General features: G+C 43.0%; 1 protein-coding gene across 1 annotated transcript in view; it reads left to right on the top strand.

Annotated features, from left to right (window-relative positions):
• LOC140724832 (sodium/potassium/calcium exchanger 4-like) overlaps window positions 1-25,496 on the top strand; it is a 334,703-nt gene that overhangs the window by 181,293 nt on the left and 127,914 nt on the right. The window contains exon 3 of the mRNA XM_073039498.1: window positions 7,073-7,149. Coding sequence (XP_072895599.1) covers window positions 7,073-7,149 — 77 coding nt within the window. The remainder of the gene's footprint in view (window positions 1-7,072; window positions 7,150-25,496) is intronic.

The following is a 25,496-nucleotide window of genomic DNA, read 5'->3' as shown; positions in this document are numbered from 1 at the left end:
GAGCTGGGTGGTGGGGTCCCTGATGATGGATGCTGCTTTCCTGCTCCATGTAGATGTGCTCAATAGTGGGGTGGTGTCTTTATCTGTGACAGACTGGGCCATATCTGCTACTTATTGTTGGAGTTTCCATTCAAGGGCATTGGTGTTTCCATACAAGGCTGTGATTCAGCCAGTCAATATATTGTCCACCACACATTTATAGAAGTTTGTCAAAATTCTAAGTGTCACACTGAATCTTCACAAACTCCTAAGGAAGCAGACGTGCAGCCATACTTTCTTCGTAATGACACTTACATGCTGGGCCCAGGACAGGTCCTCTGAAATGATAACACAGAGGAATTTAAAGTCACTGACCTTCTCCACCTCTCATCCTCTGATGAGGACTGATTTTTGGACCTCTGTTTTCTTCCTCCTGAAGGCAATAATCAGCTCTTGCTGACATTGAGTAAGAGGTTGGTGTTAATGTACGACTCAGCCAGAATTTCAATCTCCCTCCTATATGCTGATTCATCACCACCTTTGTTTCAGTTTATGACAGTGGTATCATCTGCAAACTTGAAAATCGCAGTGGAGCTGTGCTTAGCCAAACAGTCATAAGTGTAAAACAAGTAGAGAAGAGAGCTAAGCACACAGCCTCATGGTGCATCTGTGCAATGGAGATTGTGGAAGAGATATTGTGCCGATCTGAACTGATTGGGGTGTGCAAGTGAGGATATCGAGGATCCAATGAATTATTGAGGCCAAAGTCATGAAGCTTATTGATTGGTTTGGATGAGTTCATATGCCACCACAGGGGTGGAAAGTTATTAACACAAGAGATTCTGCAAATGCTGGAAATCTACAGGGGCACATTGAGAGCATCCTGACTGGCTACATCACTGCCTGGTATGGGAACTGTACTTCCCTTAATCGCAGGGCTCTACAGAGAGTGGCGCGGACAGCCCAGCGCATCTGTCGTTGTTAACAGGACATTTACAAGAACAGATGTGTAAAAATGCCCTCTAGGATCATTGAGGACCCAAGTCACCCCAACCACAATCTATTCCAGCTGCTACCATCCGGGAAGCGGTACCGCAGCATAAAAGACAGGACCAACAGGCTCCGGGACAGCTTCTTCCACCAGGCCATCAGACTGATGAACTCATGCTGACTTGAGTGTACTCTGTATTACATTGACTGTTCTATTTATTATAAATTACTATGATTGCACGTTGCACATTTAGATGGAGACATAATGTAAAGATTTTTACTCCTCATGTATGTGAAGGATGTAAGAAATAAAGTCAATTCAATTCAATTCACAGATCCTGATGGAACTCAGCAGGTCAGGCAGCATCTACGGAGTAGAATAAACATTTATGTTTTAGGCTGACACTTCATTAGGAGGAAATTCTGAATGTTTATTCCCCTCCATAGATGCTACTTGACCTGCTGAGTTCCTCCAGCATTTTGTTTGTGTTGTAGATGGAGAATTTACTTCTTGAGTTGAATAAATTTGTATTATAAAATCAGTATCGATAATAGTAGGCATGAAACTAGCTGGTTGGTATAAAAACTCAACTGGTTCACCGGAGACAGGTTATCCACCAATGTCTATCATAAACCAACGGACTACTTAGGTTGGAGGAACGACACCTTATATTCCATTTGGGTAGCATCCAACCTGATGGCATAATCATCGATTTCTCAAACTTCCAGTAATGCCTCCACCATTTCCCATCCCCTTGCCCCTCTCTCATGTTGTCTCCTTGCCCACCCATCACCTCCCTCTGGTGCTTCTCCCCCCCCCCCACCTTTCTTCCTTCTTCCATGGCCTTCTATCTCTTTCACCAATCTACGTCCTAGCTCTTTGCTTCATCTCTCCCCCTCCAAGTTTCACCTATCGCCTTGCATTTCTCCCTCCCCTCCCCCAACCTTTCAAATCTACTCCTCAGTTTTTTCTCTCCAGTCCTGCCGAAAGGTTTCGGCCCGAAACATCGACTGTACATTTTTCCATAGATGCTGCCTGGCCTGCTGAGTTCCGCCATCATTTTGTGTGGATTGCTTGGAGTACTGTGTTCATTTCTGGTCACCTCACTACAGGAAGGATGTAGATACTATAGAGAGAGTGAAGAGGAGATTTACAAGGATGTTGCCTGGATTGGAGAGTGTACCTTATGAGAATAGGTTGAGTGAACTTTGCCTTTTCTCCTTGGAGTGACAGAGGATGAGAGGTGACCTGATGGAGGTGTATAAGATGATGAGAGGCATTGATCATGTGGATAGTCAGAGACTTTTTCTCAGGATTCTAATGACTAACACGAGGGGGCATAGTTTTAAGGTGCTTGGAAGTAGGTAGAGAAGGGATGTCAGGGGTAAGTTTTTCACACAGAGAGTGGTGGGTGCATGGAATGCACTGCCAGTAATGGTGGTGGAGGCAGATACAATAGGGTCTTTTAAGAGACTTTGAGATAGGTACATAGAGCTTAGCAAAATAGAGGGCTGTGTGGTAGGGTAATACTAGGCAGTTTTTACAGTAGGCTACATGGTCAGCACAATATTGTGGGCTGAAGGGCCTGTAATATTTCTATGTTCTATAACTACCATATGAACACCACAAACATCCAGGAATAATTATGGATGGATATTATATGCTGGCCTTATCAGCAATGTATTGATCCAGCGAATGAAAAAAAGATAAAACATAATGGCACACAAAATGCTGGAGGGACTCATCTATGAAAGGGAATAAACAGTTAATGTTTCTGGCTGAGTCCCTTGATCAGGAATGGAAGGGAAGGTAGAAGATACTAGAATAAGAAGGTGTGGGGGGGGAAGGAAGGAGTACAAACTCAAAGATGATAGGTGAAGCCAGGTGGTTGGGGGAGGGTTTTGAATTAAGAAGCTGGGAGGTGATAGGTGGAAAAGGTAAAGGGCTAAAGGAGCAGGAATCTGATAGGAGTGGACCATGGGAGGAAGGCAGGAAGGAGCGGCACTGGGGGAGGTGATAAGCAGATGAGGAGAAGAGGTAAGAGGGGAAATGGAGAAGACAGAAGGAGGAGGAGGAAAATTTACTGGATGTTGGAGAAATTGATGTTCATGCCATCCGGTTGAATGGTACCTAGATGTAATATAAGCTGTTGCTCCTCCAACCTGAGAGTGGCTTCATCATGGTACAAGAGGACTGACGTGTTAGAATGGGAATGAAGATTGGGACTGAAATGAATGACCACTGGGAAACCTTGCTTTCTGTGGATGGAGCAAAGGTGCTTGACAAACCGACCCCATTTAACGTTGGGTCTCACAAGGTAGAGAAGGCAGCACGGGCAGCGCCAGATACAGTAGAGAACTCCAGCAGATGTGCAGTGAAGTGTTACCTCACCTGGAAAGAATGAAGGGGCAATGAATGAAGGTGAATGGGCAGGTATAGCACCCTGCCTCTTGCAGTGATAAGGACCAGGAGGGAGATTAGTGTGGAGAGATGAGAGGACAAGGGGAACGTGGAGGGGGTGATCCTTGTGGAAAGCAGAAAGTGGGAAGGAAAGAGGCATAGATACGTTTGATAGTAGGGTCGCTTTGAAGATAGTGGAAGTTGCAGAGAATGGTATGTGGAATACAGAGTAGGTGCTGCCTGACCTGCTGAGTTCCTCCAGCATTTTGTGTGTGTTGCTTAGGATTCCAGCATCTGCACAATCTCCTGTGTTTATGCCTATCAAGCTGTTATATTGCAGCCACGATATAAACTGTCAGTGGTAAAGTTTTATATGATTTTTTTTCCAATAGACAATATTGACCAACCAAATGGCTTTAATCACTCTAAATTTATTTAAACCATTTATTTTTAGCAGCTCCAGTCGTGTTTTTATCTCTTAAGTAATAGCATGAATTTAAGAGCCAGAGGTTTTCACAGATTAACAACTGTGTTCAAAACCTTCAGAGGTCTAGTGATTATTCTACTGTGTTCTGAATTTTCAACAAAGGAATTAGAAATGTTTGTAAAAAAAATTTCAAACAATAAAATACCAGCAATGCTGAGTATGTGAAATGATTGAAATTGCTGGAAAACTCAGCAGGTCAGGCAATATCTGTGACAAAACATATTTAAAGTTTCAGCCTGTTTCCTTTCTTTAGAATCCTTTGCCAATGAACGGTTATCAACCTGAAATATTCCCTCTGTTTCATTCTCCTCAGGTGCAGTCGGCCCTGCAAAATATCACCAGCTTTTCCTGTTTTAATTGCAAATGTTGTTTCCTTTGTCAGCAAATTAGGAACACTATGATCTTAAAATGAAGGAACAGCGACTGTGTATCTGTCATAGATTAATGAGTGGAAGCTTTTTCTAAAATTAGGCATATTCTTAAAGCCGTTTTAGACAAATGTTCTTCCAGTGGCTCAATCTGTAACCTCCGTATCATGTATTACTGAGCTGCAAGCAACGTTCCCTTTGTTCTTTTAAACCTGCGTAGACCAACCACTGTTCTGAGCAGGAAAGCTTTTCATGGCCTGAAGACTGCGCAGCACTTTAATGAAACATTATAGAAAAGCAAACTCCAGCTGCATGGTAAGGAAGGCCATGTGCATGGGAGCGTTTCAGTTACAGCGCAACTACACGCCTGCGCAACTCAAATGCAACTGTGGCTGCAAGGTGTGATCCCTAGGTCGGGATATTAATAACACTAATATTAAAGAGGATACCAAAAGTTTCATCAGATACATGAAGTGTAAAAAACGAGGTGAGAGTGGTTATCGGACCGCTGGAAAACAATGCTGGAGAGGTAGTAATGGAAATGGCAGATGAACTGAATAAGTATTTTACATCAGTCTTCACTGTGAAAGACACTTGAAGTGTGGTGGAAGTTCCAGGGGTCAGGGGTTATAAGTGTGTAAAGTTACTATAACTAGAGAGAAGGTTCTTGAAAAACTGAAAGGTCTGAAGGTGGATAAATCACCTGGGCCAGATGGTGCACACCCCAGGCTTCTGTAGGAGATGGCTAAAGAGATTGTGGAGGCATTAGTAATGATCTTTCAAGAATCACTAGATTCTGGTATGGTTCTGGACGACTGGATAATTACAAATGTTAATTCACTCTTCAAGAAGGGAGAGAGACAGAAGAAAGGAAACTATAGGCCAGTTAGTCAGACCTCTGTGGTTGGGAAGATGTTGGAGTCAATTATTAAAGATGAGCTCTCTGGGTACTTGGAGGCACATGATAAAATAGGCCGTAGTCAGCATGGTTTCCTCACAGGAAAATTTTGCCTGACAAATCTGTTGGAATTCTTTGAAGAAATAGCAAGCAAGATAGAGAAAGGAGAATCGCTTGATGTTGTGTACTTGGATTTTCAGGAGGTCTTTGACAAGGTGCCACACATGAGGCTGCTTAATAAGCTATGAGCCCATGGTATTACAAGAAAACTTCTAGCATGGATAAAACCATGACTGATTGGCAGGAGGCAAAGAGTGAGAATAAAGGGAAGCTTTTCTGGTTGTTTGCCAGTGAATAGTGGTTTTCCACAGGGGTCTGTGTTGGGATCGAGTTTTTTAACATTATATATCAAAGATTTGGATGATGGAATTGATGACTTTGTTGCAAAGTTTGCAGATGATATGAAGATAGGTGGAGGGGAAGGTAGTTTTGAGCAAGTAGAGAGGCTACAGAAGGACAGACAGGTTAGGAGAATGAAGTGGCAGAGGAATACAGTGTTGGGAAGTGTATGTTCATGCACTCACCCAGCTATGTAGCAGAGTTGAAATTAACAGCGTCCATACCCCACTTTCATTGTTTCAGCCTTGTCCAAATGTACAGTTGTTTGAGTTGATCAAGGCTTGGCAACAAGAGGAGAGAGTTCTATCTTCTTTGCAAAATCACAATTTGTAAAGCAACATCAAAAGAGGCAAACTCATCAAAATGTAACTGGACGCTTATTCAGAGAAGACATCCTAACTTTATAGATGTGTTTCCAGCCAGAATTAGACAAGAATTATTCATCATGAATAATTCAAATAGCTGTATTCGAATTGGTGTCTATCCATACGGGTTGCTGGGATGCCTCATGTACTCTTGCTTTGAAAGTTCTGACCAAACTTTTTCAGTTGTTTCCTTTCTCTTCTATCTCCAAAAGTCTAGCAGTTGATTCAATTATCTTATTTTACCAAATTGGTTACCTCCAAGTTGTCCATGTATTCCTTTCAATTCTTTCAAAGTTGCAGCATATAGTCTTCACAATATGATTTTACAGATTCATTATCAGCAGATTGATGTGTAAATTTGATTCTGCAAGTTAAAGACAAGAGATTCTGCAGATGCTTAAAATCCAGAGCAACGCATACAATATGCTGGAGGAACTCAGCAGGTCAGGCAGCATCTATAGAAATGTTTTGGGCTGAGACCCTTCTTCAGGTGTTGGCCTGCAAGTTAAAGAACTTGTTGTTTAATTTATGTTTTTATCAAGACTGTTGCTCCTGATACTGCTGCAAGCAAGATTTTCATTGCACCTGTGTAATCAGGCACTTGTGCATATGACAGTAAACTCAACTTTGACTTTGGTGGCATTGAATGTAATCTCCAATTTATTATCATTGCACCAGAGAGTAGGTGTCTTCTGTGCCAGTGTTGCTTAATTTTGCAAACTGAATGCAAGTGCTCAAACTGTCCAGCAGATTTCCAACTCCTAGAACAAGTGGAAACTCTTATGTGGCATCAGTTACCATTCACAACTGTAGGCAATCGGTTTGGAGCACTGTAGTACTAACTGCATATTTGAAACATAGTTTGCTTTATCAAAAATGAGTGTGTTTCCAGTCAAGGCTCTGAGCCCTAGTGCAAATAGACAGAGAGCTTCTCTAAAAATCAACAAAAGTCTAGTATGTCTTTTATAAAGGTTATTGCTTCGATTTACTGAAGCTTGTTCTAAGCAGGTGTTAATGGTTCATCTTCAGCCACTGTTTATTTCAGAAATACATCTTGTGATAATATTGGTCTTGTTTTTGTGATGTTCCTTAGAATATTTGTGCAATCTCCTGTAGTTCTTTCATATCTTGAAAAGTATTTCTGAGGATGCTTTACATTCTTTGATGCCTGTTGTTCTATTATAGCTATCCACGAATTTCCAAGTGATCTATTTACCAATAAGGAGAGGCAACATGGAGGAGTTTTACTTCACATAGCAGGGGTAAGTAAAATCTCACAGATTTGCTTTTGGAATTGTCTCTTCGTTTGCCTGTTACACCGCTGGCATTTAGGGCAGTAATGAATGCCCTCCATTGGTGCTCAGGGCTTCTTTCATTGTGTCAGTAGCTTCCTCTCGGTTTTCACCACTGTCAGTCTTGTAAGCCCCAGGTGAAGACTCAGTAATACCATCACACTCAGATGTAGAAGGATTCCTCATTTCTCTTTCCGTAACAATTTTGTTTTACCACTCGGGGTTGTTAGCCCTGAACCGAACCCCTGAACCTGGAGGACCTGTGGACCCCTCTTCATTGACCTGTTTGGCATGTGCAACCCTACCAAGAACTAGAGCATAAAGCCCTGACTCCAGCCAACATAGCTCTCTGGGACTTCGAGGCTCAGAAGCCTCCAAACCACAACAAGGTTGTGATCCCCTTGGAGGAGACACAATTGTGCCAATGGGATATTAATTCTGTATTATTTTTTAACTTGCAATACTTTTTTCCAGGCAGTGTAGCCACAAATAAAAGAAACAAACTTTACTGCAACGGGATAAGACTTCCTGTGCAATTTTTACCTTCTAATTTAGATAAGAGTATGGGACAGAAGCAATATAGGACTATTTGGCCCCTCATGGCTTCTACACCATTCAATCCATTCATATCTGAGCTTTCACCTCAGCCACATATTTCTGTATCAGCCCATAGTCCTTTGATTTTCTTCATATACAAAAGTATAATCCAATGTTATCTAATTAAGAAAAAACAACATATAAATTCTGACTTGCTATGAGAGAATTGTTCATAATGTTTTTGTCTTGCAGCTTACTTTAGTGATAAGGAACAACTTCATTCAAAAAATTTACTCTCACCATTTTGTGCTGAGGCCCTTCCTCAGGACACCCTCATGAGTACTGATAAAGGGTCTCTGCCTGAAAAGATGACTGTTTATTCCTCTCCATAGATGCTGCCTGACTTGCTAATATCCTCCAACATTTTGTGTTTTGCTCTGGATTTCCAGCATCTGAAAAATCTCTATGGTTATAGTCTTACCATCATCTTTGTATCACTTTTCAGTATTACCTGCCCTTAGATTCTTCAAGTTTTTATCTGCCACTATTTCATGTGGAAATATATTGCTGTGTTCTATGTGTCTCTTCTTAGCTCAAGCTAGTTATAGGAGTTATCTTCCCTGAAACAACAGTATCTTATTTTTGCAAAATAAATCAGTTCCTTTAATTTTTGCATCAGTATGGTTCACGTGGACCCATAAAAAGTTATCCATGTTATTTAAATTGGGTAATTGAAGAAAAATGAACCGTGAGAGACTAGAGGGAGGTTAAACGGCCTACTCCTGTTTCTATTAATTTTTTAAATTGTTCTGCTACATTATCTAGCTCCTTTCTAAATCTTACGCTGCTGAACATTTTGAAGATATGTGGAATTATTTGCAGGCCTTATACGTTTATTTAACTGTGTAACTAACCTGTTGAATCTTTTATTCATACAATTCTTCCCGGGATGCAGAGTACCCCTGAGGCTATTCCCCACAATAACAGGTGTACTGCTTTGGTCACTGTTGGAGAGATAACCTAGAAGGTAAAGCCACAGCAGTTAGGCCTCTGGCACTGAGCCTAGTTCTGTGGTTCAGCAAAGAAGGGGGAGAACAGGAAAACTGTAGTAATAGGGGATTATTTGGTTAGAGGACCAGAAACAAGGTTCTGTGGACGAGAATGGAATTCCCAGGTGGTATGTTGTCTCCTGGGAGCCAGGATCAGTCACATCTTGGATCAAGTTCACAGCATTCACAAGTGGGGGGTGAGCAGCCAGAGGCCATGGTCCACATCAGTACCAATGGCATGAGTAGGATGGGTGATGAGGTCCTGCAAAGTGAGTTCAATGAGTTAGGTGCTAAGCTGAAAGACAGGACCTCCAGTGTTATGATCTCAAAATTGCTACCTGCACCATGTGCTAGTAAGACCAGAAATGGGAAGATCATACAAGTTTAACATGTGTCTAAGGAGATGGTGCAGGAGAGAGGGTTTTAGATTTTTAGATCAGGGGCTCTCTTCCAGGGAAGGTGGAACCTGTACAGAAGAGACGGATTCACCGGAACTGGAGGGGAACTAATATCCTAGTGAGAAGGTTTGCTAGTGCAGCACAAGGTGGTGGGGAAGGGGTGGTTTAAACTAGAGTTGCAGGGGGATGGGAACCAGAGCTCCAGGGAAGATAGTGGAGTAACTGTGGGGAAAGATGGTGTTAAGCCTACATACAAAGTCAGAAATTGAAAGGTGGGACTAGTGATCTGAGATATGTATATTTCAATGCAAGGAGTATTGCAGGAAAGGGCTGGATGGGGAAGAGTTTGTCAAATGCGCTCAGGAAGGTTTCCTTAATCAGTACATAGAGGTACTAGATCTCCTATTAGGGAATGAGACAGGGCAGGTGACAGATATTTGTATCAGGGAACACTTTGCATCTAGTGATCATAATGCCATTAGTTTCAAGATAATTATGAAGAAGGATAAGTCTGGTCCTTGGGTTGAGATTCTAAATTGGGCAAAGGCCAATTTTGATGGTATCAGAAAGGATCTGACAAGTGTGGATTGGGACAGGCTATTTTCTGGGAAAGGTGTACTTGGTAAGTGGGAGGCCTTCAAAAGTGAAATTTTGGAAGTACGGAGTCTGTATGTCCCTGTCAGAAGAAAAGGCAAGGATAATAGGGAACTTTGGCTTGTATACCCTTTAGCCTTCATTGTGCTTAAGTGCTTTTAGGATGGCAAATAAAATGTAGGATGGCATTTTGGTGTAACAGTGCAATCCCTTCACAGTGCCAGTGATCACTGATGGAGATTCAATTCCTACCACTGTCTGTAATAAGTTTGTATGTTCTCCCCGTGACTCTGTGGCTTTCCTCTGTGTGCTCCGGTTTTCTCCTGCATTCCAAGGACATGCAGTTAGGATTTCTGAGTTGGAGGCATGCTGTGTTGACAGTGCTATTTTTCAGTGCATTTTCCCAGCTGGTCCAGATCCTGCTGCAAATTATGATCATTTTTCTTCCTGTCCACTAGGCCCCCAATCTTGGTGTCATCTACAAATTTACTGATCCAGATGTTACATCTACCTTCATCTTGAATGCTTGAACCTCCTTGACCAACCTCCCATAAGAGGTCTGTTCAAAGGCCTTGCTAAAGTCCATGCCTTGCCTTTATTGACTTTTCTGCTAACTTCCTCAAAAAACTCTATAAGATTGGTTCGACACAACCTACAATGCACAAAGCCATGTTGGTTATCCTTAATCAGCCCCCGTCTATCCAAATACTTATATATCCACTCCCTTAGAATAGTTTCCAATAACTTAACCGCTACTGATGTCAGGCTCACTGGTTTATAATTTCCTGGCTTATTCTTAGAGACTTTTTTAAGCAATAGGACAACATTAGCTATCCTTTAATCCTCCAGCACCTCTCCCGTGACTAAGGGCATTTTAAATATCTCAGCTAGGGCCCCTGCCATTTCTTCATTAGCCTCCTATAGGGTCCAAGGGAATATCTTGTCAGACTTTGGGGATTTGCTCCACCTCAAGATGGTGAACACCTCCTCGTCTATAATCTGTATTGGGTCCGTGACTCCACTGCTGCTTTGCCTCACATCTATCGACTCTGTGTCATTCTCCTGAGCAAACACAGATGCAAAAAATACATTTAAGATTTCTCTACCTCTTTTGGTTCCATGCATAGATTATCACTCTGATTTTGTCCCTTGCAATCCTTGTGCTCTTAATATATCTCTAGAAGCCTTAAAGTTCTCTTTCTCCTTGTCTGCTAGGGCTACCTTTTGCCTTCTTTTAGTCCTCGTGATTTCCTTCGTAATTGTTCTTTTGCATTTCTTATACTCTTAAAGTACCTCATTTGCTCCTACCTGCCTATACCCGCTCTGCACCTCCTTCCTTTTCTTAACCATGGCCTAAATATCTCTTAATGGAAAAAGGCATAACCTTGGGTCTCTCACATTTAGCAAGGAGGCAGCCTTGGGACAACTAGAGGTTCATATGAGGTTCCTTAAGATTGTTAGAGCAGTGGGTGGGAATGGGGACAAGCTCCCATTACCTATTCAATGCTCCCAGTGGTGTGTGCCTCAGATAGCTTCTGACAGCCAAGTCCACCACCTGGCTTTCATGTGTAGCTTTGCTACTAAGCCCAGCAGAACTGTTTTTATTGATAGGAGAAGGGACAAAGGTGGGTTACTGGTGCCCTAAAACCAGTCAATTCTGGCGAATGGGGCTCATCAGCCTTGGTAGGCAGCTCATCTTGGAGAAGGAAAACTCTGATCTCAAACCTCCCCCTGCCTTGTGGCTATACTCATTCATGGGGAAGGCTTAAGTGAAAAAGGATTCTCTAAGGCAGTCCTATGTTGAGTTCAACACTGACTGGCAACTCCTGCGACGCTGCTGGTACCAAATTGTATCGGTCTCTGCAATTGCTTTGGGCTCATCAGATGCCTGGAGAGGGGGAGCTTGCTACATGGACAACAGCTTGCTCTCTAGATCGTACTGCCTGCCTAGGCTTGCTATCTAGACAGCTAGGATGCATCATCCATAGCCAACCCTGACTGGCAGGCCTCAGTGGAAGTAGTATTGATATTGACAAGGATGAGAGCTGTATGAGCTGACTTGCACAAAAGGTGCATCTGCAGAGGACATCTTTTTGTAGGGAAAGGATATATTGTCGATAAGTTTATTTATGCGATGGCATGGTGCTCTCATAACGAAAATCCCTTCTGAATCAGATGACCATTAACATTTCTAATAACCATCAAAACTGCCTTCAGATTCCTGCAGCATAACAGTTTCATGAACACTTTTACTGACGCCATTGTCTTTTATCTAAAGGCTAATCTTTAAATTACTATTGTAGGATTTTCTCTTGGACTCACATATTGCCCTGTGACTCCTAATTCCTTCCTCAGCCCAATGTCTTTTAGTCAGAATCCAATTTCCAGATCTTTTAAGAGACCATGCTGTACTGGAGCTGTCTATGTCCTTTTCTTCTTAAAACCCCCTGCAGCATATTTCCTTAGATATCTATTTAAGTTACGAGATTGCCTGGGATCCTTTGTTGTTAAGACTCAAAACTTGTGCTTGGCCTTGACTTTGTCCTCCCCAAACCTTGATCAACTGCCCCTGGAATGCCAGTTCACCTCGTTGGCTGGAAATATCACTTTGTTTGACTTTTGAAACACACGTGGAGCTGTAAATGTAATTTATACTGAGCTGCGAGACATTGGTTTTGTCTTGTTTTTAGAGGTCAGTGTCAAATTCAAGGACATATAGTTCTTTTTGCTTTGATTTCACTTGTCGTCAGAAATCAGAGCATAAGGATAAAACACCATGTTTTATATGCTGTTTCTACTGCATGTGCCTATGAGATCGGTTAGCATTCGAGTGGTTTGCTGGGACCAATCTAGAGAGCTGTGATTAACTCCTGAGCTAAATGGCCCATTAGCACATTCCAGAACATAACCAACAAACTGGTTTCATTTATAATTAATCATTACTTTTCAGAACTGAATATATTTATATTTTACTTTGGAAGGATTGCTGCCATTCCTGTCCATTATTCTGAGAAGAGCAGGTTACGCCGCACAAACTTATGCAAATGAGGACGTCCAAAAACTTCCTCAAAGCAAATCTGACATTGGATCATTCCTGGCACCCATTTGTGGGACACAGACAACCTGCAATTTCCCCAGTAACTACACTAGGGAGACAGCTCCAAACTTGGTTTTGTTCAGCAGTTGCATTTATTTCAGTAGAAAGGAATAAGTATGAAGGTATAAAACAAGTTTCAGATCATTTGCAATGTAACTTTACTTTATTGTTTTCTTCTGTCTACGTCTTTAGAGCAAGTTTTATTTTTATCATACTTTGAAAGTTTGTGAAGAAAGCTGTTTAACAGCATTAACAGCTGTTTCGGCCTAGGGGTGTTGCTTTAACCAGCTGTCAGTGTTTCCTTGGATTTACACTCAGAGATCCTGTACTTTGCAAGCCGATTTCATTCAGGAAATTCTCTCCAGCAGATTTGCACAACTTAAGAATTGATTTAGCTGGCAAGTGAGCAGTAGGAAAATTCCAGGTCTTAAGTTTTTTTGCTGTGTGTGGAACCCTGCATAAATCAGGGATCTGAGTATAGCAGAGAGGATGTTATATTGAAATTGTATAATATGTTGGTACTATCATGCCATGCCAATGGAAAAACAGGCCTATCAACAATATATCCCTTGCCGACACAGAGATGCCATCAGCAGATATACCTTTTGCAAGTCAGCCCATACAGCGTTCATTCTCAACACCTTCAATGCTATTTCTACACGTGGCCACGTTAGTGTATCAACCACCAGTCATTCAAAGTCTGCCTTCCTGTTGAATATGAGAGACCAAAGTTTAGGCCTTTTTCATTTATGAGAAATAATATAGGAAGAAAGCTCTCTGTTTGCCCTGAAGTGCAGACATGTTGGGAGGGTGACAACAATGAGACAAATAACCATTTTAACCTTTCCCTATGACTCAAATGTATGGGGTTCCCAGGGACGGGTAGCGTTCTGGTGAAAGGGCATGTCGTATTCCCCTCCCCCGTCCCCACCACGGGACAGCACATCCACCTTCAGTCGTTACCTGACATTCAGCTCCTACTTGTGGCTCCAATTAGCTATTTGCATGTGACAGCAGCCACACCCCATTACACTGGCAGTCTAAGCCAGGTGACGGTGAGGGTAGCCAGTGTGCCTGAGACGATGGTGAGACAGGGGTATGCCTACCCTGTCTTGTGAAGTCAGTTCTGGTGGACTGGGCGGACGAGATCACCAGGGAGATCCAACGGCCAGGAAGGCGGTTCTACGACGCTCTGTGTAGAGCGAAGGGCATGGCGAGGCACAGAAGACGTCGCGGCCATCCACTACAACCGAGGTCTCCAGTTGCGATGATCACTCATACTACTGGAATAGGGCTCCTCAGGTCAAGAGAGTAGAACTGCCCCAGTGCAACGGCTTTTTTAAAAGCTTACCCACACAGGTTCCACTTGTCATCATTAAAATTGACAAGACAACCAACATACTGTAACTAGAGTCCTCAAATCCTGGCCCATCCTTGTAAATTTTCTCTGTACTCTCTCAACCTTATTCTCATCTTTCCTGTGGGTCGCTGACCCGAACTGCTCACAATTCTCCAAGTATGGCCTCACCAATGTCTTACACAAATTCAGCATAACATCTCAACTCCTGATTTATAAAGGCCAATGTGACAAGAGGTCTTTTACCAACTTATCGACACATGATGCCACTTTTAAGGAATTAGGAATCTTTATTCCCAGGTTCCCTTGCTCTACAGCACAACTGAGAACCCTGTCATTCAACTGTTTAAGTCTTCCCCTAGTTTTTCCTCCCAAAATGCAACACCTCACATTTGTCTGCATTAAATTCCATTAGGTAAGATTTCATAATAGTAATTTGATTTTAGTTTGGGAAGGTAAGCACAGAAACCTATCCCATGTGAGTGAAAAAGTCCTAGTGTTTATCATTTCACCCCAATTATGGCTGGCAGAGAAACTGTGCAAATGGCACAATACGTGTTGACTGCTTTGTCTCTAGTTTTTGGGTGAAGGTGTCTCACCTGGTTGGCAGCTGACACAGGGACACTTGGTGCTAACACTGGCACCACCCATCTTCGGTGCCACAAGTTAAGACCATAGGGCCGTAAGATGTAGGAGCAGGATTTGGCCACCCGCCCCGTTGACACTGTTCCGCCATTCGATCTTGGCTGATTTATTATCCCTTTCAGCTCCATTTTCCTGCCTTCACTCTGTTGCGTTTGACACCCTGACTAATCAAGAATCTATCAACTGTTGCATTAAATATACTCAATAATTTGGCATCTACAGCTATCTGTAGCAATGAATTCCACAGATTCACCACACTCTAGCTGAAGAAATTCCTGCTCACCTCCATTTTAAATGGACGTCCCTCTAGTCCTAGTCTTCTCCACTATTGGAAACATCAAATGCATGTACACTCTACTTAAGCCTTTCCATATTTGATAGGTTTCAATGAGATCTCTCCTTATTCTTCTAAACTCCAGAAAATAAAGGTTCAGAACCATCAAACTCTCTGCATTTTCTTTCACAGACACATTCTTCTGAACCCACTCCAATGCCAAAACAACTTTTTATATATATAAGGGGCACAAAACCCTCAAGTCTGCACAGCCATAGAAGATCTGATTCTAGCCTCAACGTGTTCTTACCGAACCCCATAACCTTGCATCCGGGTTTATCTAGAATCAATCTGTATCTGCTTTAAATATATTCAAAACCTTTGCTTCCATGAGCTATGAGGAAGAATGTTCCAAAGACTGTCAACCCTCTGAAGGAAAAAAAAAAGTCGCATCACCTCTATCTTAAATTGGTCCTTTTTACGTCGATCCCCCCCAGTTCTTGATTCTCCCAGAAGTGGAAGTATCTTCTCCAAATTGAGGGTGTTGCATTTTCCCGTCAAGCTCCCTTGTAAATCTGATGGATACAAGAATAGCTTTTCCAAACTTGCTGCATAGGATTGCTCACCATTCCAGATATTGGTTGAATCAACATTCTATAAACTGCTTTCAAACCAACCATGTTCTTCCTTAAATATGGAAGCCAGTAGTATCTCATTTGCCGATGTTCAAAGTAAATTTGTTATCAAAGTACATATATGATACCATATACAACCCAAAGATTCACTGTCCTGCAGGCATACTCAGTAAATCCATAATAGAATAATAACCATAATAGAATCAATGAAAGACCACACTGACTTGGATGTTCAACCAGTGCGCAATAGACAACAAACTGTGCAAATACAATAAGAATGATGAAATAATAATAAATAAATAATCAATAAATATTGGGAACATGAGATGAAGCGTCCTTGAAAATAAGTCAATAGGTTATGGGAATATTTCAATGATGGGGCAAGTGAAGTTGAGAGAAGTTATCCCCTTTGATTCAATAGCCTGATGGGTGAGAGGTAATAGCTGTTCTTGAACCCAGTGGTGTGAATCCTGAGGGTCTTGTACCTTCTTCCTGATGGCAGCAGCAAGAAGAGAGCATGCCCTGGGTGGTGGTGGTCCCTGATGATAGACGCTGCTTTCCTGCAACAACATTTTGGTGTAGATGTGCTCAGTGTTGGGGATGCTTTACCTGTGACGGACTGGGCTGCATCCACTACTTTTTGAAGGATTTTCCACTCAAGGACATCAGTCTTTCTATACAAGTCAATAAACATTGACTTCCTACTTTTGTATTCAATTCCACCAGTAATAGACAATAACATTTTGTTAACTTGCTTAATTACTTGCTTTCTTTCACATTAATCTTTTGTGTCATGCATTAGGAAACCCAACCCCTGTGTTCTACAAAGCTCCACAGTCTCTCAGCAAATGGATAAGCTTTTTATTCCTGCCAAAATAGAGAATTTCACATTATCTCACATCATATTCCATTTGCCAAGTCTTTGCCCACTCTACTTTCCTAATTAGCTTTGAGTCATCAGCAAATTTAGCAATCACACCTTCATCCAAAGCTTTTTTATATATAAATTGTTGATTTTTGATGCAGTGATCCTTGTGACACATCAGTCTTAGCATCTGCTGACCAGAAAAAGGTCTTGTTATGCCTGCTTTTGGTTTCCTGTTGCCAGTCAGTCTTCCATCCGTGTGGATGGTTTACCTTCTACACCAGGAGTTTTTATTTTCTGCGGTGTGATGATCTCCACTGAGTATGGTGTAAAATGCCCAGTGAGTTGACCGAGTCTCTAGCGATTTTATTGACACCCCTGGGCACCAGACTGTGGACTGGTGTCTCCTCACCCCCGTCTACAGTTACAGTGAGACAATAATTCAACTCCAGTAACTGTGAAGGAGTCCTAAGGATTTTTAGTAAACACCAACAAAAACAAAACAAGATGCCTTATTATGTAGCAAAGTACCTGAACTGGATCTTATGAGACTCTGGAAATCTCAGTGTTACAGCTGACATTAGGGTGGTCTCTCTGCCCTTCTAAGCTTCAAGCCAAAGCTTAGGTCAGTCAGTGAGTGATTTGACGAGATACAACTTCTGGTGACTGCACCTGTCTCAGGGATCTACCTGCCAGCATGGGTTCATGGCTGACCAGACCATATTTTATTTGGCTGGAGCCCTTACGCTCCAACTTCAAAATCTCCCTAGGGCCTGCTTTACTGTTTTTGAAATTAGAAAGGCAAAGAACTGCAGATGCTGGAAACATACAGGATAAACAGAAACTGCTGAAGCAACCAGCAGCTTCTTGCAGAAAGAGGAGCAGGTAGCCTTTCAATCTGAAGGCACTTCAGCACAATTAGTAACCACGTGCAGGCATGCTTGAACTTCAGTGTGCAGGGAAACATCCGGACTTGTGACTCAGTGTGCAGACGTGCACTTCGAATCATGCATACATAAATCTGGGTGGTGGGTAAGTTTCACTGGATATCTGCAGATACATTATGGACACTTAAGAAACTCCTAATCACTCGGATGATAGAAAAAAGGAGGGTTATGTGGGAGGGGAGGGTTAAATTGATCCTTGAGTAGATTAAAAGGTTGGCACAATATCTTGGGCTGAAGGGTCTGCACTGTGGTGTTATGTTCTATGTGTTATCAGGAGCCTGTTTAACATCAGTTTTGTGAACGCTCTGTGCTCAATCAAAAACCACAGGTGGTCAGACATACGTCACTGTCACACAGCCTCACAGCTTGCAGATTCACACAGCCTGGCTTTTCTCAAAGCACACTGCGCGCTTCCACTTCAAAGTAATTTCTGCAACTCTGGAACACTAGTTGTCTCCCAATGTACGCCTTCCTACCGGTGCACTTAGCCATTATTCCTGCTGACATTACATCAATACCTGGATGCAGAATTGTGAACACAAGTCTGCATCTGTGGCTTGGGGTTTGGGACCATACGTACATTCTGGAATCGCGCACACTTACTTGAACTTGGGACACTGGCACATACCTGGACTCAGGATAATCCATGAGTCCCTGAGTGTTTACTTGACGAGGAACTGTGCATACATTCCTGGCCACAGGACTAAATGTTTATAACTGGACATGGAACTTCGCACAGTCATTCCTGGACATAGAAAGGCAAAGAACTGCAGGTGCTAGAAACATAAAGTAAAACCAGAATATGCCAAAGCGATCAGCAGGTCCAGTAGCTTTTTGCAAAAAGAGAAACATAACTTTCCAGATTGAAGGCACTTCAGCACAATAAGTAAGCACATGCAAGCATACTTGAACTTAAGTACACAGGGCAACAGCTAGACCTGTGACTGAGTGTGTAAACATGCGCTTAGAACCATGCATACATACATTTGAATAGCGGGGTGGAGATATGTCTCTACCAAAGGAGGTGTAAGGCGCTCCTTCCTTCTGCTAGCCTGCAGGTCACCCTTGGGCCAGGTGTAGAACTTGCTTAGCCACCACCCCCCACCACCACTGATCAGGTTAATGTGAAGCCATGGTAGTAGGTGGTGAATAGTCATATGAGCAGCTGGTGCATATCACAAGTCCTGGTTATGCGACCTCTGATGCCAGGCAGACAATCTCTGATAATGGCTGGGGTCACCCGTCTTGTAAAGACACTGCCCTGAAGAAAGCCATGGCAAACCACTTCTGTAGAAAGATTTGCCAAGAACAATCATGGTCATGAGACCATGATCTCCCACGTCGCATGGCACAGCACATAATGATGCATAAATTGGCACAAAACTGTCCATACAAAATTGTACTCAAGACAATCCCTGCACACCTGGTTAAGGGTTTGTGTGGATAACTGGACACAGGGCCGTGCATGCACATGTAGATTGGCAGAGACATTGAATAAATGTTTTGTCTGCCAACATGGCAGAAATGGCAGCACAGTGATGTGACCTCACAGCTGCAGCGGCCCAGATTTAGCACTGCCCTCTGGTGCTTTCCGTGCAGAGTCTGTATGTTTTCCCTGTGACTGTACAGTATAGGCACCCTCTGGGTTTTCCAGTTCAGACGTTACTTGCTGCTGTGATTTGCCTTTATAGTGTAGACAAGAGGAAGTTGAGGGGAATGTAAGGAGAATAAATGTAATGTCTCTATTTCCTGAGGAGACTGAGGTCCTTTAACATCTGCCGGACGATGCTGAGGATGTTCTACGAGGCTGTGGTGGCCAGTGCTATCATGTTTGCTGTTGTGTGCTGGGGCAGCAGGCTGAGGGTAGCAGACACCAACAGAATCAACAAACTCATTCGTAAAGCCAGTGATGTTGTGGGGGTGGAACTGGACTCTCTGACGGTGGTGTCTGAAAAGAGGAAGCTGTCCAAGTTGCATGCCATCTTGGACAATGTCTCCCATCCACTCCATAATGGTTAGGCACAGGAATACATTCAGCCAGAGACTCATTCCACCAAGATGTAACACTGAGCGTCATAGGAAGTCATTCCTACCTGTGGCCATCAAACTTTACAACTCCTCCCTCAGAGTGTCAGACACCCTATGCCAATAGGCTGGTCCTGGACTTATTTCCACTTGGCATGATTAACTTATTTTTTAATTATTTATGGTTTTATATTGCTATATTTCTTCACTATTCTTGGTTGGTGTGGCTGTAACGAAACCTAATTTCCCTCGGGATCAATAAAGTCTGTCTGTCTGTCTGTCTGTCTAAAGTGGGACTAAGCAACACACACACAAAATGCTGGTGGAACACAGCAGGCCAGGCAGCATCTATAAGGAGAAGCACTGTCGACGTTTTGGGCCGATACCCTTCGTCAGGACTAACTGAAAGGAAAGATAGAGATTTGAAAGTAGGAGGGGAAGGGGAAAATGTGAAATGATAGGAGAAGACCTGAGAAGGTGGGGTGAAGCTGAGAGCCAGAAAGGTGATTGGCAAAAGGGATACGGAGCTGGAGAAGGGAAAGGATCATGGGACAGGAGGCCTAGGGAGAAAGAAAGGGGGAGGGGAGCACCAGAGAGAGATGGAGAACAGGCAGAGTGATGGGCAGAAAGAGAAAAAAAAAAGGGAGGGGGAAAAAAACTAAATATATCAGGGATGGGGTAAGAAGGGGGGGAGGGGTATTAACGGAAGTTAGAGAAGTCAATGTTCATGCCATCAGGTTGGAGGCTACCCAGCCGGTATATAAGGTGTTGTTCCTCCAACCTGAGCTTGGATTCATTTTGACAGTAGAGGAGGACATGGATATATCAGAATGGGAATGGGATGTGGAATTAAAATGAATGGCTGTTGGGAGATCCTGCTTTCTCTGGCGGACAGAGCGTAGGTGTTCAGCGAAACGGTCTCCCAGTCTGCGTCAGGTCTCACCAATATATAAAAAATGGGACTAATGTAGGATGAGTGTAAATGTGTACTTGATGGTCAGTGCAGAGCCCACGGGTTAAAGAGCTAGTTTTTCTGCTGCATAGGACTATGACTGTATAACTAAGAAAATACCAAAGGCATCCCAACAATAATAAAAGATTATGGAGTGGATGTTACCGAGAATCTTAAGACAATATTTTTGACTAGGAAAAAAATAGCGAACTGTTCTGACCAAAGGCTGATAAGTCTCCTGGATGATGCTACTCTGGGATCTTGAAGGAAATAGCTGGAAGGATGGTGGTTACACTGGTAGGCAGGAGATTGATATACACAGTGACATTTATTGAGGACTGACAATCTAACAGAAGAAAGAGTGTCAGGATCAATGGACAATTTTCAGAGTAGACAACTATTTGGTTGTCATGGGGCAAGTGCAGAGGCTTCAACTATAGATATGATCCACTGTAGGCAGTGACGTAGATGGAAGGACTGTTGTGCAGGGGAGCCAAGCTTGGTGATGGCACAGAGATAGGTGGCGAAGGAAATTGTGTAGAGAATGCAAAGAACCTGCGAAGAATGAATGTAGGATGCGTGAGTGGGCAAGATTTTGGCAGGTAGAGCATAAAGTGAGGAGATGTGCGATTATCCATTTTCATGGGAAGAATAACACATACAGAATGCTGGAGGAGCTCATAATTTATGGAAAGGAATAAACAGTCGATGTTTTGGACTGACACCCTTTGTCAGCACTTCAGTAAAACACAATATTGCTTGAATGGATCCAGAGATCAAATGGGTAGCCAGAGATATTTTCCCGGGGGAAAATAGCTAATACAAGAAGGCATATCTTTGAGGTGATTGGAGGAAAGTAAAGGAGGGATGTCAGAGTTAAGTTTTTTACACAGAGAGCGGGGTGTGCTTGGAACGCCATGCTAAGAGTGGTGGTGAAGACAGATACATTAGGGTAATTTAAGAGATTCTTAGATAAGCGTATGGGTGATAGAAAAATAGAGTGCTATGTAGGAGCGAAGGGTTAGATTGATCGTAGAGTAGGTTATGAGTTGGACACCATATGATGGGCCAAAGGGCCTGTAATGTGCTGTAGAGTTCTATATACTATGTTCTAAGACAGAACACTCGCACTGGAGTCAATTCAGGAAGGTTCATCAGGTTGACACCTGAAACAAAGGGGGTACCTTTTTAGGGGATGATCAAACATCTTCGGTCAATGTACTCTGATATTTAGGAGACTGAGATCTCATTTAAACATACAAGATTCCAGGGCAACTTAAGAAAAGTATTGCTGAGAAAATATTTCCCCTTCTGGAAAAATAAAACAAGGGGGCATAGCTTATGAATAACAAGTTGCCCATTGAAGAAAGAGATGAGGAGGAATTTGTTCTTTAAGTTAATTTGGAGACCAAACTGTTAAGTGTATTCAAAGCTGAGACGGATAGCGTTTTGGATAAAAAGTGAGTCAAAGGTCAAGGAGATACAAAATTGAGATAAAGACCAAATTAGTCATGGGCTAATTGAATGCCTGATCAGGCTAATGATGTTGTATCATCTACTCCTGTTGCTTCTTATAATCAAAATTAGAGATGGCACTGGAAGTGGCAACTCTTGTGTTGAGCTCTCTGTAGGGGATCATCAAATACAGCTGAAATCCACACTCACAACCTTTAGTGTGCAACATCATTTTAAGACATTCAAAAATCAATCAATCCTCAGAATCAGCAGACCCTGGACTGCATACAGTACTCAAGTCGTGAGTGCAGCTTCCCTTAAAGAAAAAGGAAATATGGGAAGTGTGCTGGGCTGAAAGAGTGAAGGTCCTGAGACCTCCACTTCCTACCATCTTGCTGGCAAACATACAGTCTCTGTAAGATAAAACTGCAATCCCAGAGGGACATCAGGAACTGCCGTGTACCTTGCTTCACAAAAACATGGCTCACCCTTACCATTTTGGATGCAGTGCTACTGTCATAGGGCTTCACAATCCACCGCATGGACAGAACAGTGGAGTCTCTAAAATATAGAGGGGGCAGAGTGTGCTTCACGCTTAACTCATTGTGGTGGTTCTGCTCCGTTTTGCTTACATCGAGCAGTCAAATGTCGTCCATTTTACCTGCCAAGGGAGTTTTCCAACATCATCCTGCTAGAGATGTACATTCCACCCCCCCCCCCCCCTTCCCCATGGCCAACGTCAAGCAGGGACTGGAAGAGCTGTGCACCATGATCAGCAATCATGAAACAACTCACCCTAATCATTGCAGGGATTTCAACCAGACCCGCTTAAGGAAGTCTCCTCTGATCAACAACCACCAACATTTCACCATGGAACCAGAGGAGCCAAAACACTTGGCCACTGTTACACTGCCATCAAGAACACTTACCGTGCCATCCCACACCTGCACTTGTCCGATCAGCTGTACTTCTGCTCCTGGCATACAGGCAGAGAATGAGGGTAGCACCAGTGGGGAAGACCACAAGGGTATGGTCAAGGGAAGTTGGGGAGAACTTACAGAACTGTTTTGCATTGGTAGACTGAACAATATTCAGGGATTCATCTTCACAATCTGAGTGAACATGCTACAGTTGTCATCAACTTCATCAAGACCTGTGTGGATGAGTGTGCGCCTTCAAAAACATACCAGACACACCCAAACCAAAAGCCATGGATGAACCAGGAGATTCACAGTCTGCTGAGGGCTAGATCTGTGGCATTCAAGACTGGCGATCCAGAATTAGACAAGAGGTCCAGGTACAACCTACAGAAGTCTATCTTAAGAGCGAGAAAACAATTCCAATTGAAGTTAGAGACAGAATTGGATGCATGTCAGCTCTGGCAGGGTTTGCAGGCCATTACTTCCTAAAAGGTGAAACCTAAAATCATGAATGGCTAATATGTTTCACTCCCAGGTGACCTGAATGTCTCTTATACACACATTGAAAGGCAGAATCTCCTGAATAACAGTCAGGAGAGGGAAGCGTACTGTTGGGGAGGACAACCTACCTGGGGAAAGCAACGTTGGCATAGAGTCTGGCCCTGTGGCTCAGAAGGGTAGGGAAAGGAAGTGGATGGCAGCAGTGATAGGGGACTCTATAGTTAGGCGATTCTGTGGATGCAGGGAAGAAATAAAGATGGTAGTTTGCCTCCCAGGTGCCAGGGTCTGGGATGTTTCTGATCATGTCCATGATATCCTGAAGTGGGAAGGTGAACAGTCAGAGGTCATGGTACATATTGGTACCAATGACATAGGTAGGATAAGGGAGGAGGTCTTGTAAAGAGACTATATGGAGTTAGGAAGGAAGTTGAGAAGCAGGACCTCAAAGATAGTAATCTCAAGATTACTGCCTGTGCCACATGACAGTGAGTATAGGAATAGAATGAGGTGGAGAATAAATGCGTGGTTGAGGGATTGGAGCAGGGGGCAAGGATTCAGATTTCTGGATCACTGGGGCCTTATTTTGGAGCAGGCGTGACCTGTACAAAAAGGACGGGTTGCACTTGAATCCAAGAGGGACCAATATCCTGGCAGGGAGGTTTGCTAAGGCTATTGGGGAGAGTTTAAACTAGACATGCAGGGGGGTGGGAACCAAAATGAAGAGACGGAGGAAGGGGTGGTTGGCTCACAAATTGAGAAAGCTTGTAGACAGTGCAAGAGGAAGGATAGGCAGGTGATAGAGAAGGGCTGTGCTCAGACCAATGGTTTGAGATGTGTTTATTTTAATGCAAGGAGTATTATAAACAAAGCAGATGGGCTTAGAGTGTGGATCAGTACTTGGAGCTGTGATGTTGTGACCATTACAGAAACTTGGATGGCTCAGGGGCAGGAAAGGTTACTTAGAGTGTCAGGCTTTAGCTGTTTCAGGAAGGACGGGGAGGGAGGCAAAAGAGGTGGGGGCGTGGCACTGTTGATCAGACATAGTGTCATGGCCACAGAAAAGGAGGAAGTCATGGAGGGATTGTCTACGGAGTCTCTGTGGGTCAAAGTTAAGAATAGGAAGGGGTCAATAACTCTACTGGGTGTTTTTTACAGACCACCCAATAGTAACAGGGACATCAAGGAGAAGATGGGGAGACAGATTCTGGAAAGGTGTAATAATAACAGGGCTGTTGTGGTGGGAGATTTTAATTTCCCAAATATTGATTGGCATCTCCCTAGAGCAAAGGTTTTAGATGGGGTATAGTTTGTTAGGTGTGTTCAGGAAAGTTTCCTGACACAATATGTAGATAAGTCTACAAGGGGAGAGGCTGTACTTGATCTGGTATTGGGAAATGAACCTGGTCAGGTGTCAGATCTCTCAGTGGGAAAGCATTTTGGTGATAGTGATCACAATTCTATCTCATTTACCATAGTATTGGAGAGGGATAGGAACAGACAAGTAGGGGAAAGTGGAGTGAGGTGAAATATGAGGCTATCAGGCAGGAACTTGGAAGCATAAATTGGGAACAGATGTTCTCAGGAAAACGTACGGCAGAAATGTCACAAATGTTGAGGGGATATTTGTGTGACGTTCTGCATAGGTATGTTCCAATGAGACAGGGAAAGGATGGTAGGGTACAGGAACAGTGGTGTACAAAGGCTGTTGTAAATCTAGACAAGAAGAAAAGGTTCAAAAAAAAGGTAATGATAGAGATCTAGAAAATTATAAGGCTAGCAGGAAGGAACTTAAGATTGAAATTAAGAGAGCCAGAAGGGGCCATGAGAGGGCCCTGGCAAACAGGATTAAAGAAAGCCCCAAGAGATTCTACAAGTATGTGAAGAGCAAGAGGATAAGACGTAAGAGAATAGGACCAATCAAGTATGACAGTGAAAAAGTGTGTATGGAACCAGAGTAGATAACAGAGGTATTTAATGAATACTTTGCTTCAGTATTCACTACGGAAAAGGATCTTGGTGACTGTAGGGATGACTTACAGGAGACTGAAAAGCTTGAGCATGTAGAT

Source organism: Hemitrygon akajei, chromosome 3 (assembly GCF_048418815.1).
Source record: "Hemitrygon akajei chromosome 3, sHemAka1.3, whole genome shotgun sequence".
Classification (NCBI taxonomy): domain Eukaryota; kingdom Metazoa; phylum Chordata; class Chondrichthyes; order Myliobatiformes; family Dasyatidae; genus Hemitrygon; species Hemitrygon akajei.
Note: the sequence above shows the minus strand (reverse complement) of the source record. Positions and strands in the feature narration are given on the sequence as shown.